The following is a 22555-nucleotide window of genomic DNA, read 5'->3' as shown; positions in this document are numbered from 1 at the left end:
CTTTTTACTTGTGTAATGTCTAATTCCTGATGCCCAAGTTGCATTTATTTTATCATTTCTAGGCAGTTCTTTCTGGTGATGAGAAAGAAGGACTGAAACATCCAGGCTTGATGTTAAAATATTCCACCTATAAAAATCTAGCACAGTTGGCAGCACAACGAGATGACTTAGAGACAGCCATGGAGTTTTATTTGGAGGTACTGTACAGCTGAAAGAAAACACTGGAGCCTCAATGTCTGCAAATACTTGCCAAAATACAGACGTACACCTTTCAGCATACATCATTTGAATATATGTCTGAATTCTGTGTAGTTTATGACATTATATGTGATAACTGGTCTGCCAGTCAGTTCCCAAATCAACAGCGATCCCGAAAACTAAAGCAGTGCCAGTCCCCGTAGACAAGTGAATATGCGTGTCTGAAATGTGAATAATGGTGTTTGTTATGCTTTCTAGGCTGTGATGCTAGACTCTACTGATGTCAACCTATGGTATAAAATTGGCCGTGTGGCAATCAAACTAGTCCGTCTGCCTTTGGCTCGTCATGCTTTTGAAGAAGGTCTCAGGTGTAATCCTGATCACTGGCCTTGTTTGGATAATCTTATCACAATCTTATACACACTCAGTGACTACACAAGTAAGTACAGTACACAAAAAATTTTTGCATATCAGTAAAAATCTGTAATGATGCAGTTGCGTAGGAGAAAGTGTGTCTTGTGTAAGCAGTACATTAGGTTAAGGTAGTGACTTCATGATAGAGATTTTTTAATTTCATGATGAAGTATGGTGGTTTGTATCAGTTCTGGCTACCCTAAAAATAAATGCTTGTGGCCTCTTAGATCAGAGTCTTTGCAAGAAGTTTCTCTTTAGACTGATCTCTTGCATATATGTTGATTTTGGTTTTCTAGGCATTTCCAGCTACACAGTTCTAGGATTTGGTTATAAAACTGCAATCTACTTCACAGCCTAGTATGATTAATTGTAGTTAGAGCAGTTGATACAAGAGACACCAGGATTTTACATTTGAGTAACATCTAGTGGATGAACTGATTCAAAAGAAGTTTGTGAGAGAAGCTGTAAGATGGCAGAAACACTGAGTCTGATCCCTTAGGTTCAGCCCTCTGGAATAGTCCTAAATCTCTTCACTTGATTGCCCATGCAAGCAGAAAACTGGTGGGATATATTGCTTGTTACACTAATGGAATCTGCAGTTCAGACATTTGGTAACATGAGAATAGTAAATGGCTAGGATTCTGCTTTATGATTCTAATTTCTTTCGTACATGAACAGAGTCCTGAAAGTAAATAAAAGATATACTGCAAACATTGTTTAAACAAAATTAGTGGTACCCTTCTTCTGGATATAATACTTGGGAAGACATAGTAGGTTATTTTAGCTGTATGCATGTGATCATTTGGCATGTTTCAAAGCTGTTGTTCTAATTTATGCAAATGTCATACTTAGCTGCAATTCTGTGGTGTATATGAAGCCCAGAAATGGGAGCTTTTGAAGGAATCAAAGCAGCCACTGACTATTCAATTTCTATTTCTCTGTCAGCGTGTTTGTACTTTATCTGCAAAGCTCTGGAGAAAGACTGTCTATATAGTAAAGGATTGGTTCTGAAGGAGAAGATCTTTGAGGAGCAACCTTGCCTTCGGAAAGATTCCTTAAGGATGTTCCTCAAATGGTGAATGTCATTCTATAGTATATACAGCATTTGGAGTGTAAATTTTGGGTTTGGGGTAGTTCAGGAAAGCTGTTGAGATAGAATGCTTTAAGCTACAATGTCTTGCTGACCTGTCTTCCAAATGATAAATCAGTGTTCACTGGTGGGGCTGCTGACAGAATGTTCTTCAGTAATTACTTTTGGAGGGAGGTAGAAAGAGACAAGAAGTCCATTTGCTATTGCTCACTTATTTTCATACCCAGATCTCTTGTAATCATCTTCCTGTGTTTTGTTTCGCTTATTTGCAGCTGAATATTCATTTTAGTTTTTCTTTTCTAATTAAAAAAACCCAAACCAACCAACCCAAACCCCACACATGTTACTGCTTTTCCAAGCAATTACAAACTTGGAACTTAATAGTTTTCTCATTTCAGTAAGTTTCAGGAAGTATTACTGATTTTTATTGACAAATGAATACAGTCAGAAGACTTTCTATATTTCATTAGTACCAAGATGCACAAATTCTTAGTTATTAAGCTTTCAGACCACTGCAAGTCTGAAAATATTTTGCAATATTATATTTGAGATATTAGTCCTTTATTGTTACTTTTTTATTGCAGTACATAAAACTTTCACTAAAAGTTTGGCGTAATGTAGCTCTGCTAAGTAGAGTGTCTCTATGTAGATTTTGTAGTAGGAGTGGGTGGGAGGAAGGTAGGAGAAGAAAGTAGAAGCCTGTAAATTGTACAGGATCTAAGTTAACTGATAATTCAGCATCAGAGCTGCTTCTGATACTGTAAATATGTTGCTGTGAGGGTCAACAGAATTCAAAAGAAGTTTTTAATTTAATCATGGTTCAGTCTCACTAAATATAATGTCATTGCATGTGCAGCTAACATCAGTACACTCTGTAAATTGTATGTGGTAAGTGGAACATACATCCTAGTGTCCATCCTTCAGTTATGCAATAAATCAGTCAAAACCAGTAATTGTTTAGACTAAAACAATATCTAAAATGTGAAAATACAGAGCATTTAGAAGACAGGGAAAAGAAAGGATAACAAATTTTAAGGCTCTAGAATTCTCTGTAGCAGTGGACCTTTAATAGGAAGCCCTCTTTAGTTACAGAGACCCTGATTTATCAAGCTGCCTTAGGTCTGACTCTAAAAATGAGTTGCGTGGTTTTAGCCACTTGGGTTTTGTATCTGGCTTGAGATCTCTGAAAAAAAGTGGATTATGCTTCACTTTCAAAAATTTGTTTCTAGACTCAGACTATACAAGACAATTTTCAACTCCAAATTCAATTTGTGATGACGTGAATTTCTCAGAATAATACTCTGGAATGAAAGGAATTTCTCAGCCATGCAATCTTTTTTCTGAACCAAAAGCTTCTTTCCCAGAAAGAAGATAAAATCTCCTACTTCCCTTTCATTTCTCAGTGTTTGGAAAACAGAACAGAACAATCTCCCTTTATTTTTTAATTTTTAAGACAGAGCAAAGATTTTTGGAGGGTACATGCTTCTATATGCATGCTGTAAAGTTTGTAAAATAGTTATTTGAATGCTTAACACTGTCATTTTTTGTTCCAGTATAGAAAGATATCAAATTAATCTTCTCAGGCTTAAAAAGCCCCAACAGACTCAAACAACAAAAGCACAACCAGCAAACAAAAACTTTAACCACTCTTTGTTTCTTTTTATTTCTTAGTGACATGTCTATCCATAATGTAAATTTGAGCGCAGCTGAAACAGGAAGAATCATAGATGAAGCCCTGGAATTACGAAAGAAAAGACAAGCTTTGCTAGTACGTGAAAGAGAACCAGACCTCAGACTGGTCCAGCCAATTCCCTTTTTCACGTATGTCTTTGTTTTCTCTTTTTAAAAGGTTCCTCTGAAGCCACTTACACTGAAAACTGTGTTGAGGTTCACATTTCTTCAGAACTTTTTTTTTTGTGTAAAAACAAACCAACTCCCCAGTGTTTTCATGTTTTATGGGTTTATAGGTTGGTTTGCTGAACCCAGGACACTGTGCTTATGATATAAGCGTAAACCCCATATCTATCAGTTTTCAGCCTTGGAATTAAAACCAGCGGTGTAAAAAACCAAACAAATATTAGTGAAGAATGGTTTGGCAGCCATTACAGCTGTATTACTGTTTTTTTTCATTTATGACTAGTTTGTATATGAAGTTTAGCTTTTTAAAAAATGCCTTTACTGTTGGGATAATAGAAATTCAGAAAAAATAGAGTTCTTTATTTGCAGCAAGATGTAAGAATATTACTAAGTTGCTATATATGTCTTTATTAAGGCACAAAAGATTGGGTTTTGCTTTGGTTTTTTTAATTGCACATTTTTCTGGAATATTAATGGACTCTGCAGATAGGTCCTTCTTGTGGAAAAATTGCTTCTACTTACAGATAAGGGTGAGATTTTTTGTTGTTGCTGACTGAATGCAGAGCCTGAAAATTGTTCCATTGACACTGCTTTTTTTTTTTTTTTAGGATTCAGTGTAATTTGCTCAGCAGCTACTTCACAGGCCTTCTTTTGTTAGAGCCATTTTTTGAGATTAGACACATTATTGACTCACATTTTGTTCCTACTGCAATGAATTCACCGGTTTCCTCTGAAAAACTTTTGCCTGCTGTCCCATTTTCTTCTTGTTTTTCTAAGTGGTGTGCTCTAGAATTAAAGCTCCTAAGAGCCTCTGTTCCAGGCCTGAAACTGTTAATGGTCCATATGACAGGAAATGTACAAAGATACTCTCCAGCTTTTCAGTCACAGGACAGATTTTGACACTCAGATATGTTCCTCTCCCACTGAAAAGCTGCTCTTGCTAATTTAGAAAATAATTTGGCAAGAATTGGTGAAGTTGTGATGCCGTTGTGTTTCCACATGCAGGTGGAAGTGTTTAGGAGAAGCTTTACTTGCCATGTATCACCACCTCACAACGTGTGACCCTCCTCGACCCAGTCTGGGAAAGAGAATTGACCTCTCAGAATACCGAGATCCAGTTCAACATGTGATGCTTTCTCCTACCTCTACTCCTGTCAGTGTCATTCAGCCAACTCCTGTCAGCACTAATCCAGTAGTGACAATACCAGATCCTGTATTACCTTATACACCAACGACACCCAACTTTCCAAGTCACAGTCAGAGTTTATTAGAACCAGGAACTACTGTAGGTGAGCAAGGTACTTCAGTCTAAGATTCAAGATATTTTTCTTACTTATCTGGATATTAAAAGCACTACAGAATTTATTGGGGAATACTGTCTTTAAACTGCATGTTGGTGGATTCTGAATCTTTTCAGCTTATGGTAGGAAAAGTGAAGTTGAGCTTTGTAAAATTAAGTTCTGTTAACCCTTCACATTAGAAAAGGAAGGCCGCCTAAACTGCCTGAAAATCATTGAAATCATTGATTCCTGACATAGGACCAGTGTTCAGGACAGTGGTCTTGCTTCCTTGTCTAATGGAATTGAGAGTAAGGTTGATTTGTTTTTCTCAATTGTTACAGATTACAAATCTAACTTCTTCTGGTATTGTGCTGTGGAGACTCACGCTTCAGTTTTCCAGTCCTTAAGATTAAAAGAATCATGACTCTATCCCAGCAGTGATGCATATCAAGCTTTTAATGTTGTGAAGAGTCTTGAGCGCTTCAGAATGAATGAGCTATTATAGAAGATGACTGGATTATTCTGCTCATGTGTAACATTAAGAACCTGAAAGAAGCAAGCTGTCAGCTAGATTGATTTGAAATCTGTAGCAAGAGGCTTGAATATTTTACACTGTAGCTGTATTTACATATCTGAAATTGCCAAGGAGTTACCAGTATTTGGTTCATATTCATGGGAATTTACAGGTGTTTCTGGAGTTAAAGGCAGGCTCCTCTGATTCCCAGTTCAGAAACTTCTTGAAGACTAAATAATGAATTCTAATGAATAATGAAATGCAGAATTTTCAGTAAGTCTGCTTCTTGCCTCATAGCAGCATTTTTATGGAGGATGCCACAGCAGTTCATATTAATGATTAAAGAGAATTATTTTAAGATTTTGGCACTGTCTTCAGAAGGAAACCAACAAATCTCCGGTGTTGCTGGAGGATAAAATAAATGCCCAGCCACTAATAATTATTTGTTTTCAATTCTGTTCCTAGGTGACATCGCTGCAGGTGATAAATCTAAGAAAGGTGTGAAGCGAAGGAGAATTACAGAAGATAGTGGTGAAACAGCGAAGAGGAGATCTGCTAGAGTCCGGAACACCAAGTGTAAAAAAGAGGAGAAGGTTGACTTTCAAGAGCTGTTGGTGAAATTCCTTCCTTCCAGGTACTGTACAGCAATAACTTCGTTACAGGAGTATCAGGAGCTAAGTAGGGAAAGCTGTTTGGGGTTTTGTTTTGATATGCCCCAGGTTATTTTTTAGGCCCAGGTTATTTTTTAAGCAGATGTGATTCATTGTCTTCTCATAAATTTAATAAAATTGTTTTAAATGAAAATAACTAAAAATTAATTGATAAATAAGATGGCTTTTGTCAGTATGGAACTGATTTAGAGGACAATGCGGACATTAAATGGATAAGATAAACAAGATAATACTGGTTTAGACAAAATTTGGAAGCTGGATGTAAATCTCTAAATTTGCTTCAGTTAATGTAGTTTCAGTGTTAAAAAATGCACTATGTGCCATGTTTAGGTTTCATTTACCCGTCAAAGCAAGAATGAGGATTTTATTGATACTGCATGTTTTGTTCCCCTTTCATACAGATTAAGGAAGTTAGATCCAGAGGAGGAGGAAGACACTTTCAATAACTATGAGGTGCAGTCAGAGATCAAAGAAGAGAATTTCCAGCATGTTGGACCACATAGAATGTCATTTGATTCTACAACATTTATGGAATCTGGTAAGGATTTTGTTGTAACTCCCACTCTTCGTTGTTTCTTCCATAGCGTATGCTTTATGTTCTGTATTTTGCTGTCACCTCTAGAAGGTACAGAAATGTATGTTATTTTAGAAAGAATAGAAATATCTCAGTTGGTGACAGGTATGTGGGTTTTTTTTTTTTAAGTCTTGGGGACTGCTTAATTACTGTGTGTGAGAGCTCTGTTGTGTGAAGTTTCCCATTTGAACAGATTGGAATGCAAAACTTAGTAACACAGGAGAACTGCTGCGATAGTCGTGCATAAAACATTGTTGAAACTTACTTGTCTCAAATTGTTGGTTGTCTTGACCTGGAACATGTATGACTTTGTATTTACCTGCTTTCCAGAAAAACAGGATGTTCATGAATTCCTGCTGGATAACCTGAATAATGGTGGGATCTTGGAGCTAATGATGAGATATCTGAAAGTCATCAGCCAGAAGTTTCTAGTAAAGTGGCCTCCTGGCTTATGTGAGGTGGTCCTTAGTATCTATAATAGCTGGAGAAAGCATAGTAGTAGTCTTCCTAATCCCTTATTGAGGGACTCAAGTAATCAGCATATCAAGGTATGAAACACTTTTCCTTGTACTTCTCTTTGCTGCTGTGTTGCTCTCTGTGTACCAGAAGTACCTAACCTAAACCCAGCAGCTAGGTGCAGGTTTTGGTTGGCTCAGTCTGGGGAGCTGCTCATCCAAGCTTTATAAACTATGGTTTGCTGCAGCTTGCATAACAGATTGTTCCTCGTCTCCTGAACACGCATGGGTAATGTTATATGCAACTATACCTTATACATAATATGTGTGTATATATACACATACACACACACACACACATATAGATGTAATATAAACTCTACAGGTGTAAATATATTTTAGTCCTTTACTCTGTTGTTGCTCTTTTATTTTTCGCTTCCCTCCCTTTAGTTTTGATAGGACCCAAAGATTGTTTTTGTCACCAGACTGAGATGCAGTATGACTGCAGTTTGAAATACTCTGTTTTTCAGATCAAGAGTGTTTCTACTTCTTTTGTAAATAAACTGAATTATGGAAACTATGTTCCATTGACTTAATTTACAAACCAAACAAAAGCATCCCTGCATAGCAAATGTTACATCTCTTATACATCCTGTGACTTTTGTGTTTCTGTATCTTTTCCATAAATATATCCTCTTTGTTAAACAAATATAAATATATTTATAAATGTATTCCCTTGGTTCTCATTATGGCTGCATAACTGCTCGCCTGTATGAATGATCTAGAAAATCAGGGTTTTGTAGCTGCAGTGTTAAAAATCACTGTCCTCATGCTTGTCTGTTCTTTTTCGCCCTTGAATTTATTTTAAACTTTATCTGCAAGCTATCCTAAGTGTAAGAAATTGATGCTTTTAGGATTGTAAAGGACTACTCTGGTAATGTGTATAGACTCTGAACTTTTCCATAAGCACCTTTTTTTAACAGCTGGACCTGTAGCCCTTATTCCTATGTATTTAATGAGAAAGTAGTATATTCTTCACTACACAAATCTACCTGGCAGAGATCCATGGTGATGTGATTTTTTAATATACTCCTGAACTTTATCCAGCAAGCATTAATAAGCTGATAAGACTAGAGTATATACTCAGTCTCATGGAGATAAATACTCAAAAAAATTACAGTATATAGTCTTTTTCTTTCTGAAGTATCAATACTTCTGCTATATTCTGGAAACATGCTTTTAGCATGATTTAGCAACCGAATACAAATTCACATAAATACATACAAATACAAAGTTATTTTAGCCAGACAAAAGAATAGGGATGTCACTTTTTCCTTAACCTCAGGCAATGCTGTTTGACTGCCTTCTTCTATGAGCCGAGATTTTAATTTTTCTTTTTAATGCTTCTTCTAAGTATTGTTTTGTTTTGTACTTGTTGATCTGTAAATGCTATTATACACCTTTAGACAGAGGAAGAAATAGTTGTAGCTTGGGGATGGAAATCCCAAGACAATAAGATGAAGGTTTTCTTTGAAGTAAATTTCAAATCCATTGGTGGTTTGTTTTTTTTTTTTTTCTCCTCTTTTAATGTATTTCTTCCTTTATACTCTTTTTTGCTGTCTCCATACTTTTTCTGAAGGATATGATGTTGATGAGCCTTTCTTGCATGGAACTGCAATTAGATCAGTGGCTGCTAACAAAAGGGAAGAGCTCTACAGGTGAGAAATGGGTATTACTTTCTTCAGACTCTGAAAACTCTTAAGTTATATGAAGAAATGTGTCCAGGAATTCGTTGGATTTTGGGCCTGTTTTTTCTTAAGCTCTTTCAGATCTGTATTTTATTGGTCTATGATTTTTTTTGTTTGTTTTAAAGCAGATGAATACTTTTGAAATACTAGGATGTGGGACTCCTTTCATGGGATGCTAGTAAGTTTATGATAAAATGTAATTAATTGATTTGCAGTTTCTCCACGAAATTGCCCTGCTGCCTCTATGAATGGAAAGTTTGGCCCTGACTTCCCAGGAATTCATTTCTTGGGAGACCTGTTGCAGCTGTCGTTTGCATCCTCACAGAAGGATTTATTTGAGGAAGGCTGGATGGAGTTTGTCACTCGGGTGTACTGGCTGAAAGCTCGCTTTCTAGCACTGCAGGTTGGTTTTACTTTTGATATAACAAATGAAACTTTTCCCCAGTTAAAATCATACCAGCTGGTTTGGGAAGCTCAGTTCATTTAAACATGTGGATAAAATCAGCTGAAAACTTAATGACTACTCAGATTCTACTTTTTAATATAATTAACTGTCCCTAAGGGTAGAGGTAGAAATGAAGTGGGAGGTCTCATGTGCAAAGCTACTATTCGGATATATTTAAGATCTAGTATTTGCTTAAGTTAGCTTGTGTTCAGCCTAAAAAGTATATTTGGACCGAAGTTATTTGGAGTAGTATTGTGTAGTTGCAGAACATGGATTTTTTGGGGGACTTGAACTAGTGAATGCTATCAAAATCCCAGACAGTTGAAAATGCAGGTTTTAACTGAAGCAGACTGTATGTTAAATTACTCTCCACTCTGTTTTTTCAAGGTAGCATGATTATTCTTTTGGAGATGTTTAATTTAATATACAGATTTTGAAACAGAGGATTTTAAACCTGAGGGAATACTTTGAAAGAAATGTTATTTGATCCCAAACTTTTTCCTCTCCAAGTGTTGCTTTCTCAGGACATCAAAGAGTTGTTCTATGCATCAATTATGCCTAAGTCAATCATCAACTAATAATGGTAATCAGTTTCAAAGTGTGAACTAACCAGTTCCATCCTTTTTATTTTTGCACCTAAGGATTCCTTTCTGATGCATCTGAGGAAAAATGAGAGTTCTTATATGACTACCGCCATTTTTCCTTTAGCTGTACAGAGTTGTATTTTGCTCAGGCAGTTGCATTCTCCTCCTGACCACTCAACTCTTAGTTGGAGAGAGTGAGTAGAATGCATTCCCTTTGTATAATGTAAGAATGTTTGTTGATTCAGTGTTTTTATTCGCACAAATGGAAGTGTTATTTATACTGGTTTACTCCTCCATGTCCTTAAAGAAAAGGGATTTTAGGAATCCAAAGTAACATTTCAGATTTATCCAAGCTGAATTCTATTTCCCTGATTTGTTTTACCTGTAGCTAAAGTCACTGGTAAGATACGCTGTTTCTGGTTGTTTTTTAATTTGAGATTGTTAATTGGATTTGGTTTTTATTTGGGAGGATGTGCAGTGGCAGTGCCTGCATTGAACTGAAACATTTTCTTTCTATATGCTTTAGAAACCCTTGCTGCAAGTAGAACTCTAGGGTTTTTTGTTTTCTTCTGTACTGTTTCTGTAGGGAGACATGGAACAGGCACTTGAAAACTATGATATCTGCACTGAAATGCTACAGAGCTCCACTACAATGCAAGCTAAAGCTGGCAATGAATGCAGCATCATAATACGGTTGCCTAATCTACATGTTGATTCTGTTGTTTCTTTAGAAGAGGTAAGAATTAATTTGCAGGTGTGTTCTTCCCACTCCATCCTTCCCAGTTCCAAAGGTCATCTATGAATTAGCACATTTGTGATGAACTTTACCACATCTGTTGTAGAATTTTTCAAAGAGTGAAAGGACAGGTTTGTAGTTCAATGATAATGTCAGGGCCATTGTATCACTTTCAAAAAGACACCTTTTCGTTCTGTAGGTCCTGTACAACTTAAAATTGCTTTTATGCAAAGTAAAAATATTAGAGCAGCTGCATGTAGAAAAGTAGAATATTAGTGTTTTATTTTCTTTTCCTAAACATGTATATCACCTTTGCCTAAATAAGCTGTTTACTTCAGCAGTGTTTTCCACATTACAATTTACATATACTTTTAAACAAAGGGATATTCTTCTTCTATTCTTTCTATTGCTGTTTGGGGGGATGAACTCCCAACACAGGAGATACAGTCTTCTCTTTCAAGTTTATTTGATGGATGTGTTCTTGCAGTGGAGAAATGTATGATTTGGGGATTTGAGGCAAAAAAGTTTAAAATAATTATAGCACTAAAGTCATATACTGCATAATAATTACAAATCTGTGGAATGGGTGACATATTATATGGTAGGTGTTTTCTTCCTGGTTTATATTCCTGTATGTAGCTGTGGAGTTCACACAGCTTTACTGCTAGGAGAAATGTCAGTAGTCAAATGTATGTGAAGGCAAAATGAAAGTTGAATTATGCCATCTGTAATGTTTGCAGATTGAAAAGAACCTAAAATCTCTGGAGAGATGCCAGTCTTTGGAAGAGATCCAGCGACTGTATGAGGCAGGGGATTATAATGCAGTGGTGCATCTGCTTCGTCCAACATTATGCTTTAATGGTTATGGCAGAGCAAAACATCTGGAATTTGTAACATCCATACCAGAGAGACCAGCACAGCTGCTTCTCCTACAGGTTTGTTTTGCTTCTTCAAAGATCTTTTTATTAAGGAGTTAAGACGTGTTCCTGAAAACTGGGTGGAAGGATTTCTTGAGTGGATCTTAATGTTTTGTAAATAAGACTTGTTAACCAGAATGTGGAACCAGACTTTTAATTTGAACAGCTTTAGCAATATGCCAGCTTTTGCTAACTGAGAATGTGGTTAAAGATACTAAAATGTCTGAGGCCTCTGTAGAATGTCCAGAAAAACTGTACATTCAAATAAACTTGAATCATTTGCAGGGGCATCTTATGAATGGATTCATGCTATCTGCGCCTGCTGTGAATAGTTCCTGCTTTTGCTGATGTTGACTGTGTGATGATTTGCAACTGTTTTGAAACTTTAAATTTACCTAACCTATGAATGATTTAGTGAGTTTATGGTATATTGTATCTGTCCTGCATGAATGACAAACTATTGATAGACACATCCAGTGTGATTGCTATAAATTTAGTCCATTTGACAGTATGAAAGGAAGCATATGGATGAACTTAGCTGTCAGAACAATTTTGGGGTGGAGGGGTACTGGGGGGGAAGGCTGCACCAAAAAGACTGATGCTCTTTTAATTGGATGGAACCAAACCCTACAGCCTCCATGCCATCTCGTGACCCACACTTGGCAGAGTACAAAGAAGCAGGAGGATGTTGCTATGATGCTAGCCGTATAGTTGCTATATTGTTACTTATAAAATAATAAAGTGGTAGCACAAGATTATAAAGATCCAAACCCTGTTTCTGTAGGGGCCTCTATTCAACTGCATATTGTTAGAATGTTAGACCTACAGCCATCCCTTTCCTGGTTTTATTTTTCCTTTTTTCTCCTTGCATCTCTTATTAAAGCAGAGAAATTCAGTGATTATTTTTTGAAATTTAGATCCTGCTTGTATATTTGTTATCCAGAGTCCATGCACCTCCTGTTGTCCTTTTTTAATGTCATATTTAAAGGTGTTCTCTTATCATTTCATTAAAGTAACTGCATTACCTGTATATATTACTTTGCCCTGCTGTGCATTCATGGTTTAAAATAAGCCCTTCATCCTTATAATAGATTTTTTTCATATTTACATTCCCTAGGAGTCCCTGCTCAAACTGAAAGATTACAAGCAATGCTTTGAATGCTCAGAAGTTGCCTTGAATGAAGCAATTCAGCAGATGATTAATATGACAGCAGCCTCTGCTAAAGAAGAGTGGGTTGCTACGGTAACACAGCTGCTCACAGGAATAGATACTTCATTATCATCAGTCAACAGCATCCTGAAAGACTCTTCTGTAACACCAAGTCTCGTTCGATTAACAAACAACCTGATTCAGGTAACCTGTTCACTTGCACTAGGAAGGAGGTATTGTGTGCTGCAGACCTTCAGACACAAAACAGCTGTTGTCTGAGTTGCCACCTACTTGCAGTGATGGTTTGGGTGACATTTTTGTTAGGGGAAGGTCAGGGGAGGATGAGCATTACCTTCATAGTCTTCGTTTCAGTATGTTAGAAATGAGCTACATACTGAGCACACCCATGCTAGGATCAGGAACAGCAGGTACCACCAAGCTGCCTGGCATAAACAAAGAATGTGGTAATAAGATAATCTAAGAAACAACACTGTTTTCTAATGGGATTTGAAATGGTGGTAATTTGAGGACTGGTTTTGCTGGCTGGGTGCAGTTTGTAAGTTAGGGCACTGATCTTGGCTGTGTGAGCTTTGGGCTAGAAGACAAGATCCCACAAGTCTTAGGAACATGGTAGAGTTGCTTGCAAGTGCTGGCCAAGCTATGGGGTTTTGCAGTAAAAACAAAGAGGATGGTGACAAGAGGGCAAGGGAAAAAATTATGTGTGGACTTTCCTATCACTGTTTCTGTCTCTGTTTCTATCAGTATGAATACAGCTAACTTTAGCCTTTAAACAAAGTGCTTTCAAACCTTAAAACCCACAAATGAATATTTTTAATTCCAGAAAATGGTAGACTCTCAGTTCCATTAAGGAGCAAGTCTAGTTAATGTCAAAATTCAGTGTGATTGCAACTCTCAAATCTCTGTTTATTTCAGCAAAAGCAAAGGACCTCAAAATCATACTCTCCTTGTGTAAAGTTGTATGTGTGTCACTATGTTATGGAATGTAACGGAATTTATTATTCATTATAATATCCTAAATGGGTTTATGCAGTAAAAAGAAATATGATTATTTATCTGCATAAATAACAATAGAAAAACTGTTGTATGTGTGGAAAAATGTGAGAAAAACATGGGACTTCTGAAATTCCTGGTCCTGAGGCAGTAAAATGAGCAGCTGTCCATGAAAAATGCTAGGACAATGGTTCCATGACACAGCATTGTGTTGCTCAAAATTTATTCAGTTAGATCATTTATATAGCATCTGTTAATGATTCTAATTGGTCTTTAACAGTTGTTGTAAGACTCAGTAAAGAATTCAGGAATTCTTATAACTAAGTAAGCTCCTCTTCCTTGCTGGGGTGCAGATAAATTTCTTGTATAGTAATGTCTATAGTAATACTAACACTAAGAATTGATACATTTGCTTACTTTGAGTTGTTTGTATATGGTATTAATGGAGAAATAACTTGTTGGAAAATAATGGTGCAAGAGGAATGTTAGGGTAGGGTAAATGATCTTCTACTCTTCCTCTACCAGGATAATCTTATTTGTAGGATTTTTACTGTCTGTGAGAGTCTCAGACTCAACTTTAGATTATTTCCTTAGGATAAAGGAAGTTTCCTTAGCAACTTTGGGTTGTTTGGAAAGGATTCACACCTGACCTTTATTTCATGTCACTTTATCTATATAATGCCTGTTCCTTTATTAGATCATAGACTGCAGCATGGCAGTCCAGGAAGAACCAAAAGAGCCATATGTCTCCTCAGTGCTTCCATGGATAATCCTGCACAGAATCATCCAGCATGAGGAAGATGCTTTTCAATCCCTTTGCTGCCAGCAGCAGCAGAACCAGGGAGAAGAAGGTGAATTAGTTATTCTGTTTTATATATTGGAGCTAAGCTCCTTACTGCCTGGCAATATCAACAAGAAAATTGTTGTTTGTCGTCTTCCCTTGTTGACTGAAGGAAGTAGAGGGGTATGCAAACATCACTTTCTTATCACAGAGGAAACCTCTTTTGCCAGGTGAAGCATTGGCTAGTTTGATTTAACTCGGTTCTGTGCTACTTAAATATTTACCATCTTCTTTCTTCCAGTGAGTCCTGATACCCCTATGTTGCCTTCTTCACTGATGCTGCTGAACACTGCTCATGAGTATTTGGGAAGAAGATCCTGGTGTTGCAATTCAGATGGTGCTCTTCTCAAGTTCTATGTAAGTGTTAGCATCATAGAGTAATTTAGGTTGGAAGGGACCTCTGAAAGTCATCTGGTTAAGCCCCGTCTCAAAGCAAGGAACAATTTCAAACTTATATTAGGTTGTTTATTGCCTTGTCTTCATGTTTAAAATGCACTTTTAAATCTACTTTCCTTCTTCTCCCATGCATGAATGTTTCAGTCAGTTAATTTTGAATAGCAAAGGCTTGTTATTCCAGACCCCTGTCCAAAGGTAAGTTTTCTAAACAGGACTCTTTATCAGATAAGGAATGTCTTTGGATAACTAACTCTGTACTGTAAAAACATCTTGCATGGGATGTGTAAAGTAAATGATTTACCTTGCCCTGAAAGAGAAAGCACGGGTGAAGTGTTAAGTGATTATCCTGAGTACTGAGGAGAAATATGGGCCTCTATCAGTCACAGATCCTGGTAAAACTTCAGTTGAATGACTTGAATTTTGTGATGCTTAGCTCCAAAAGAGAACATTTCTACTCTTTAAAAATAAATAGATGTAATGTTTCAAACTAATACAAATTTTTAGTGCTTACCAGCATTCATCTAGATGACTGGTAATATCGGGCTTTATTTTTGCTGATGAACATATGAAACCACTTGTGACTTGTGGGAAGGGAATACCTGAATACTGAATCTATCTTCAGTTTTATCTTCTTCTTTGTGTGGTAGCTCAGCCACAACTCTGCGCTGCTTGCAGCAATGTTTTACACACAGTCCGTGTGGTGTTACCTGAATTTCATCCTGAAGCTGTGATATGTTTGGCTGTTCTGCTGATAAATTTGACTTATTTGATTACATCTGCCTTGGTTTTATACCACAGACTGAAAAAAAATAGTACTTCTGTTGTTTTCATGTTACTAACTAAATGTAACTTCAGATACACAATTCCTAAATGTAACTTCAGGTATTGAACAAAGGGTGAAGAGAATGAAGAATTACTCTGGTCCTGTGTCTGAAGGCTGTTCTTTGCTCTGTTGTTCAGATGGGCATGTTAGAAGATCTAATATGCTCCAGAAACGGGTGTCTGGGCAGTAGTGCTGTAGCATTATTAGATGAAAGCAGTTACCCATTTGTTGTTGACCTTTTGAAGATTATTCCTTGATGTCTAGTTCCTACACCAGAAAAGAAATTTCCCATGGTTGAAGGAGGATACTTCTCACCTTACCCTTAGCTTAGAAACCAAAGCACAGTCAGCTTTTCCCTGTGCAGAGTACTGACAGTCTGTTGGCAAAACTTGGCTGTTGGCAAAACCCCAGCTAATTTGGTACCGTGGCAGTTAACTGGGCAGTGCTCTACAGGGATATTATAGTGGCACTTCACAGATTCAGCTTGACTTCATTGAGGTTTATTACCTTCAGCCAAGAGAAAATCATGATTAGTTTAATTTCCCTTCTCAGCACTCCCTGGAGCTTATTAGCTTCAGCTCAGTGCCAGACCCCATCTGCCTCTGCATTTGAGCAGCAGTGTGTCTAGGACAGTAATTTAGACAGCTGGGAAGGATAGTGCGGAGAGCCTGAGGGGTTCTGCGGGAGTCAACTTACCCTGGTGGGGCTGGAGCTAATGAACAGTGTTTGAACTGAGGCTGACTCAGCGTAGGGCTATTAGATTACCTCTGCATCCTGCTCTCCTCAGTCTCACTGGTATTAGAAGCATAATGCTGATACACCTGAATTGCCTCTGCACGGATCTGCCTTGGGTCCAGAGGGTGGATTAGCTCAGGCACTGTGCTTCTAGAAAATAGATAGCCTGTCTCCACACTTGAGTTGGCGCTCAGGTGCAGTGCTCCTGAGTGATGAATCTACATTGTATCTGTAGTGTGCCTGTATCCACAGCCTGGGGAGTTGGAGTATGCCCTGTGAACCAGGATAAATTGCAGATAATTGAGAGCTGTGAATGCATTTACAGCTAGATCTTTGCAAATGTATCAGTCACTTTGGAAAAAATCTTCTATTTTCAGCTGCAGAATTGCGCATTTAAACTAAAATATTGTATCATATTATTGAGCCCAAGAATTTAGTTTTCAGAAACAAGAGGATGTTGGAAAGATAAAAAAAGATAAAGATAAAACAGGATTAATCATTTGAAGAGAAAGACAGCTTCAGGAATATTAAAAGTGCCATCATGTAATACTAGTCTATAAAACCTTCTGTAGATGACATGGCTGCTCAAGCACATTGTATTACTTGTGACTGAAGGTTGTGTGCAAGAGATTAATATGTAGTTAAATCCTTTAAGAGTAGTCAAAGTTTGAATTATGAAGACTAGTTCTGGGTTATTGCCAAGACTTTAAAAGCTAATGAAGAACACAGGAGGTTGTTTTGCGTGCTGTTCAAGTGAGAGTTCTGTTAGTGGCGTAAGATGTGATTTTGTGTGCAGCAGCAGAAATGCTGTGCTTTTATTAGAGTATCCTGTGATTCTTACATCTTCCTTTTGACTTACTTATCGACACTTTCTATAAATTTCAAACTTTGTTCATAAATTTGTACAGGAAAAGTAGTGGAAATGAGGTGTCTGCTGTGACTCAAAGATGATTGCTGTGACTCAAAATGTCATTGAAGTGCCTTCTAAGAATTGACTTTACTCTCATTGTTCAGGGGTTTGGCTCTTAATAAATGGTACTTTGTTCTTAGCACAGATCTTTTAAGCAGAAGAGCGTTAACATCTGATAGTTAATCCCAGCGCTTACAAACAAGTTTCTTACATGAAGAGTGACAGAATTTTGCCTTGTGATGATGTGCAGTGTTTTTAGTGTCAGGAAAGCCAGTCATGATGAGAAACTTCTTGTACCGTGCATTGTATGCATAAATCATAGAATTTAAAATCCTAGATGTTGAAAAAGGAGCAGGTAGCTAAAGTAAAAGTAAGACAATAAGCTATTATACAAATTGCAAATACTTGAATACTTTGCATTTTCCATTTATAACTGCAAAATTTCAGTTGAGGAAACTCTTAATGAGTGTGCTGAGGAATAGGTGTGGCTGGTTGGGAGAAGTCGGTCTTACTAAAGTTGAATAAATGAAAGTGGATGCTTTTTATCCGAGGAAAACGCATAAAGGAAATTACTTACTAGTTAATAGAACTCTCCTGGTAGTATACAGCTTCCTAAAACTTCAGAGGCATATCACAGTGAAGAACTTGGTATTTTTCTGTAGCCTTCAGTCTCCCAAATGAGATTTACAGCAGCAGCATTTCTACCACCTCGAATGAATTTTCTTTAGACATAAAAGGTGTGCTTTGATGCTGGGGATGCACACACAGCATACTGCTGTTGGATGTTTAAGGTAAAATGAATGTCATTGCTACCTACACATTTCATTTTTTCATTTAAATTTCACAGTGGAATAAGTTAAAACTGACTCTTAAACTTCAGTGATTAAGTGTGGGTTTTGTTTTGGTTTTGAAATGAAGATCCAGAATCCCACTACGCAGATTATTCTTGGTGAATATGTTTTTATTGACTTTGAAATGTCTTCCTGGAGTGTGCTCTTTTTTGGTTTGCTTTTTAAGGACAGAATTGCTTTTCATCTTTGGCATTCAGTTGCAGGTCTTTTTTAATGAGTGTTTTAGAGTAAAAAACATCTTCCAAAATGTGCTACTGATGGGTGTTTTTTCTTGTAACGTTGAAGTTAAAGATAGGAACTTGCTACAGTGTTTAGTAATTTGGGATCAACCCAGACACTCTCCTTGGTGTGTAGCCATCTGTATGATACTGTTCATACTGTGCAATTCTCTATCCATTTCAGTCAGATTTTCATTAGCTGTCCTTTCTTCGACCACAAAGTCCTCTCTTTTTCCATGCAGAGGAAATGAATGTGAATTAGGGTAGAAATTCTTTGGTGCCTTTTTCCTATTCGCAGGGGTGACAAAAGGAACTTGGTGTGGAGTGGAAAGCTTTGAATGATCTTCAGTCTGAAACATTATGCTGATATCTAATCACATTGATTAAAGACAAGGGTTCATAAATTAATAAAGGAAAATAAAAAATGAAACCACTTCATTGCCATTCCAGTGCCATTGCAATTGCTTTTGTGAGATGGGTTTACAGAAATATGGGTAATACTGGGTTGTAATTTGGGAAAAATACATGTAGTGCCTTAATGTTGTTTTCTTCATTAGCCTTCCGACAGCTAGGTAACTTCATGCAATCTTCAGCTTCCAGATATTTTTCATTGGTATTTGTGATGTTATAGGAAAAATACATGTAGTGCCTTAATGTTGTTTTCTTCGTTAGCCTTCCGACAGCTAGGTAACTTCATGCAAACTTCAGCTTCCAGATATTTTTCATTGGTATTTGTGATGTTATAGGTTCAGGTACTGCAAAAAGAACTTGCAGCATCCACTTCTGAAGATACTCATCCATACAAAGAAGAGCTGGAAACAGCCTTGGAACAGTGTTTTTATTGTTTATATGGTTTCCCTAGCAAAAAGAGCAAAGCAAGATACCTGGAAGAACATTCGGTACAGCAGGTAAAATATGTATTATTTAATGTTAGTGGAATATCCTGAAGTGATGGAAGATACACCTTTCTTTGGTTTAAATGCCAATATTATATTTTGGAGAAAGATTACTTTTATTTCCTTGTAAAATTTATGTATTTTACATATTGCAGAAAATAAATTAATTAAAAAAAAAAGGGAAGCCTTTGTGAATATAAGGATATTTAAAGTGAGAAGCTAGTGTAGTCTCAATCATAGTAGTGTGCCATTTTGAAGCTATTCACAAATCGATCTTATTGAGCCATGACTTTCCTGTTTTCAGCAGACAAGATGTTCGAGTTTGAGGAAAATTAGAAAGGAAAACAAGTCAGCTTGAGAGAAGAAAACTTTAGCAGCCAGCTCTGCAGTTTATGAAAGTGAAAAATGTCATTGTTAAAAATTATGCAAGTAAATTGTATTATAGCTTATTTTGAAATCCATCTGGTAGCCTTTTATCAGAAATGTGTGCAATTCATTTGAGTTTGGGAGAACATCTACAGAGTGCCTTAGGAAGAGCATTGAAGTAATAAGAAAGGGACAGAAAAAGCAGGTCAGCAATCCTCTGCCTTGAAACAGCACTGATTTTGTTCAGAAGTCTCAGATGATTTTTGCATTTACCAAATGCAAGTGATCATAGAAATTAAAAGTGGTTTCATACAAGTAAAATAATTGTCTGGCTTCGTTGAACTGACATTTTAAAATACAGAAATACTATTATGTTATTCGTTGAATATTTGTGAATTCAGTCTCTGAAGCTTATCCGTTAGAAAAGAAAGATAATGAGAACATGGGAATAACAAAGAAAAAGGGATGTATAAGATTACCCTCTGCCCCCAGACCCCTAAAATAAAAGTTTACATTTGGGCAATTCTGGATGAGAATGTTCTTATTGAAGTCACTGATAAGTTTATGTTTAGTAATGTGACATCCCCATTTTGAGCACAGAAGCGAAGTTTACTGTAAAGAGCAAGATGAACAATAAAAAGAGAAAAACAGTCTAGCAAAGGCAAGTGTGATTTATTTTTTCTTTTCTTTTGGTTACTGTTTTCAAGAAAGAAAAGCGAAAGGAAAACGTGAAATAAATTCTTAAATTAGAGAGTTTGAAGATTTTTGAGCCTCATAATTTTGTCTGATTCTCATTTCATTTATTCTAACTGGAGTTTGAAATTGGAGGTGTAGAGCTTTTCTTATCCATATCTTACCCAAGGTCTGTGTTGCTCAGGATATTTGCGGATGATTCTTGCTTAGAAACAACTTCTAAGCAAGTAGAATGACTATTTTTCAGTGACATACACTGAATTACAGTCCAAATACCTTAGTCTTAAATCAGTGAGCTGTATGTTGTACTTCTGAGCAGCATAAATTAATGGTGCCTTTAGTTGTTTTGTTCTTGGGAGGTTTAATTGGTTTCTTGCTAGAGTAATACGTATATTTGCATAAACTAGAACAGTCACAGAAATTCATTGGTAGACTTCTGATTGTGGAATTTGAGATAATTTTTTTTTTCTCCTCTCATCTACCTCCCTCTTCAGGTTGATCTAACATGGGAAGATGCTTTGTTCATGTTTGAATATTTTAAGCCTAAAACTCTTCCAGAATTTGATAGTTACAAAACCAGTACTGTGTCTGCTGATTTGGCCAACCTTTTGAAGAAGACTGCTACGATTGTTCCTCGAACAGACAAGCCTATGCTGAGCCTAGATACTGTATCTGCCTATATTGAAGGAACTTGCAGCAAGGTATAATTAATTGCTTTTAAAAAATGTAATTTTTACATTGACTTTGAGATAGTTTGGGGCATTATTTATTCCATGATGTAGGATTTCCTCAGGTAATTTAATTTAAATTAAATGACACCACCAAAGTTTAGTCCTGGAACGGCAAGAGGTAATATTGATTAATATGCAGTCAGTATGAGATGTTCATTAGTGTTTGTAAGTGCTCTGTGAATCTGTGGGATGCTCTCACTGTCTTCACATTCTACCTTCGTATTCTGTGATGGAAAGGCTACTTTCACTACAAGGAAAAAGCAAGTGTGCAGCTCCTTTAATGTGACTGTTTCATTTAACATGAACCTTTACTTTTTTTTTTATTCTCAGGTACCATCTCTCCCTGATGGTGCAGACTATTCTCCACCAGTGGTGACTGAGTTATACTATCTTCTGGCAGACTATCATTTCAAGAATAAAGAACAGTCTAAGGCCATTAAATTTTACATGCACGACATTTGTATTTGTCCGAACAGGTCAGTATTACCGATTCCTGCTGCACATCATTCATTCTTCTCACTTCTTTCAGTACTGAATAGCAGACAACAAAAGATATTTATTTTGGTTTCAGGAGTTTAAAAACCCCAAACTAAAAAGCCTGCAATCCATTATTATAGGTTTATTGTATAATTAAGTGCATCGGTTAAAATAGCCCAACAAACAAAAGACAAAACAAAACCTACTGTTAAGCATTTGATTGTTCTGAAATTATAACTGATAAATAAAATGATAAAATCAAGAATATCTGGGAAGGGCAAGGACCAAGTAATATTTCTCTTTTGCACCTTTTGTTCTTTGTTTCGTCATCTTCATACATGACAAGGAGTGAAAAATGCCACTGTTAGTAGCATAGCTATAGCATAAATAGTGTTCTGTAGATGATTAACTGTTTAGGCTGATACCTTTCTAAAAGTATTGACCTTGCTGTAAGTGAACTACTGAAAGAATACAAACTCAAGTAAAATATTTCAGTGATACTTAAACTTCTTGTGTCTTTATAATTCACAACTTAGTGAAATACCACTAAGATTAAGTTCTGCCATCTTAAAAATAAAACTTGTTTTGAATAAAAGTCTTCTCAAATGAAATTAAATAATCTTTAATTTTACTGAAGGGTTTACATATTAGATGTTAGCTTTCATTTTAGTTCTCCTTGAAGTTGAGAGCTCAGGGTCAGTGACAAACCCCTAGTTTGATAGATTTGAGACAAGAAAACTACTTCTAAATCCAGTCACATATCAGAGACAAAAGGGAAGGTGAAGGCACAAAGCAATTTTACATGTGAAATCTACAGAGGAAATAACTGCAATTTAGTGTTAATGAATCTTCTTGTCTGGGACCTCTGATTAGCAGATTGCTAAAACTTGTTTGAAGCTTGATAAAGAAATTGATAAAAAAAAATTTTTCTGTAGCTTTGATACTTTTATACCTAAATACATAAATAAATGAGT

General features: G+C 36.5%; 1 protein-coding gene across 5 annotated transcripts in view; it reads left to right on the top strand.

Annotated features, from left to right (window-relative positions):
* The window catches only part of CABIN1 (calcineurin binding protein 1), a 107917-nt gene that overhangs the window by 3717 nt on the left and 81645 nt on the right, over positions 1 to 22555 (top strand). For 3 of the 5 annotated variants that reach the window (XM_061370722.1, XM_061370724.1, XM_061370719.1), the window contains exons 5-22: positions 63 to 197; positions 457 to 637; positions 1558 to 1687; positions 3374 to 3523; positions 4565 to 4857; positions 5819 to 5987; positions 6426 to 6562; positions 6929 to 7146; positions 8693 to 8771; positions 9017 to 9204; positions 10417 to 10566; positions 11307 to 11501; positions 12601 to 12837; positions 14342 to 14495; positions 14727 to 14842; positions 19165 to 19326; positions 20868 to 21074; positions 21435 to 21580. In XM_061370722.1, coding sequence (XP_061226706.1) covers positions 63 to 197; positions 457 to 637; positions 1558 to 1687; positions 3374 to 3523; positions 4565 to 4857; positions 5819 to 5987; positions 6426 to 6562; positions 6929 to 7146; positions 8693 to 8771; positions 9017 to 9204; positions 10417 to 10566; positions 11307 to 11501; positions 12601 to 12837; positions 14342 to 14495; positions 14727 to 14842; positions 19165 to 19326; positions 20868 to 21074; positions 21435 to 21580 — 3047 coding nt within the window. The remainder of the gene's footprint in view (positions 1 to 62; positions 198 to 456; positions 638 to 1557; positions 1688 to 3373; positions 3524 to 4564; positions 4858 to 5818; positions 5988 to 6425; positions 6563 to 6928; positions 7147 to 8692; positions 8772 to 9016; positions 9205 to 10416; positions 10567 to 11306; positions 11502 to 12600; positions 12838 to 14341; positions 14496 to 14726; positions 14843 to 19164; positions 19327 to 20867; positions 21075 to 21434; positions 21581 to 22555) is intronic. The other 2 variants (XM_061370723.1, XM_061370721.1) reach the window with 1 other exon arrangement.

Source organism: Neopsephotus bourkii, unplaced genomic scaffold (genome assembly GCF_033783945.1).
Source record: "Neopsephotus bourkii isolate Nb327-2 ecotype Australia unplaced genomic scaffold, CSIRO-AGI_Nbou_v1 NB_1542, whole genome shotgun sequence".
NCBI classification, from domain to species: Eukaryota; Metazoa; Chordata; class Aves; order Psittaciformes; family Psittacidae; genus Neopsephotus; species Neopsephotus bourkii.
Note: the sequence above shows the minus strand (reverse complement) of the source record. Positions and strands in the feature narration are given on the sequence as shown.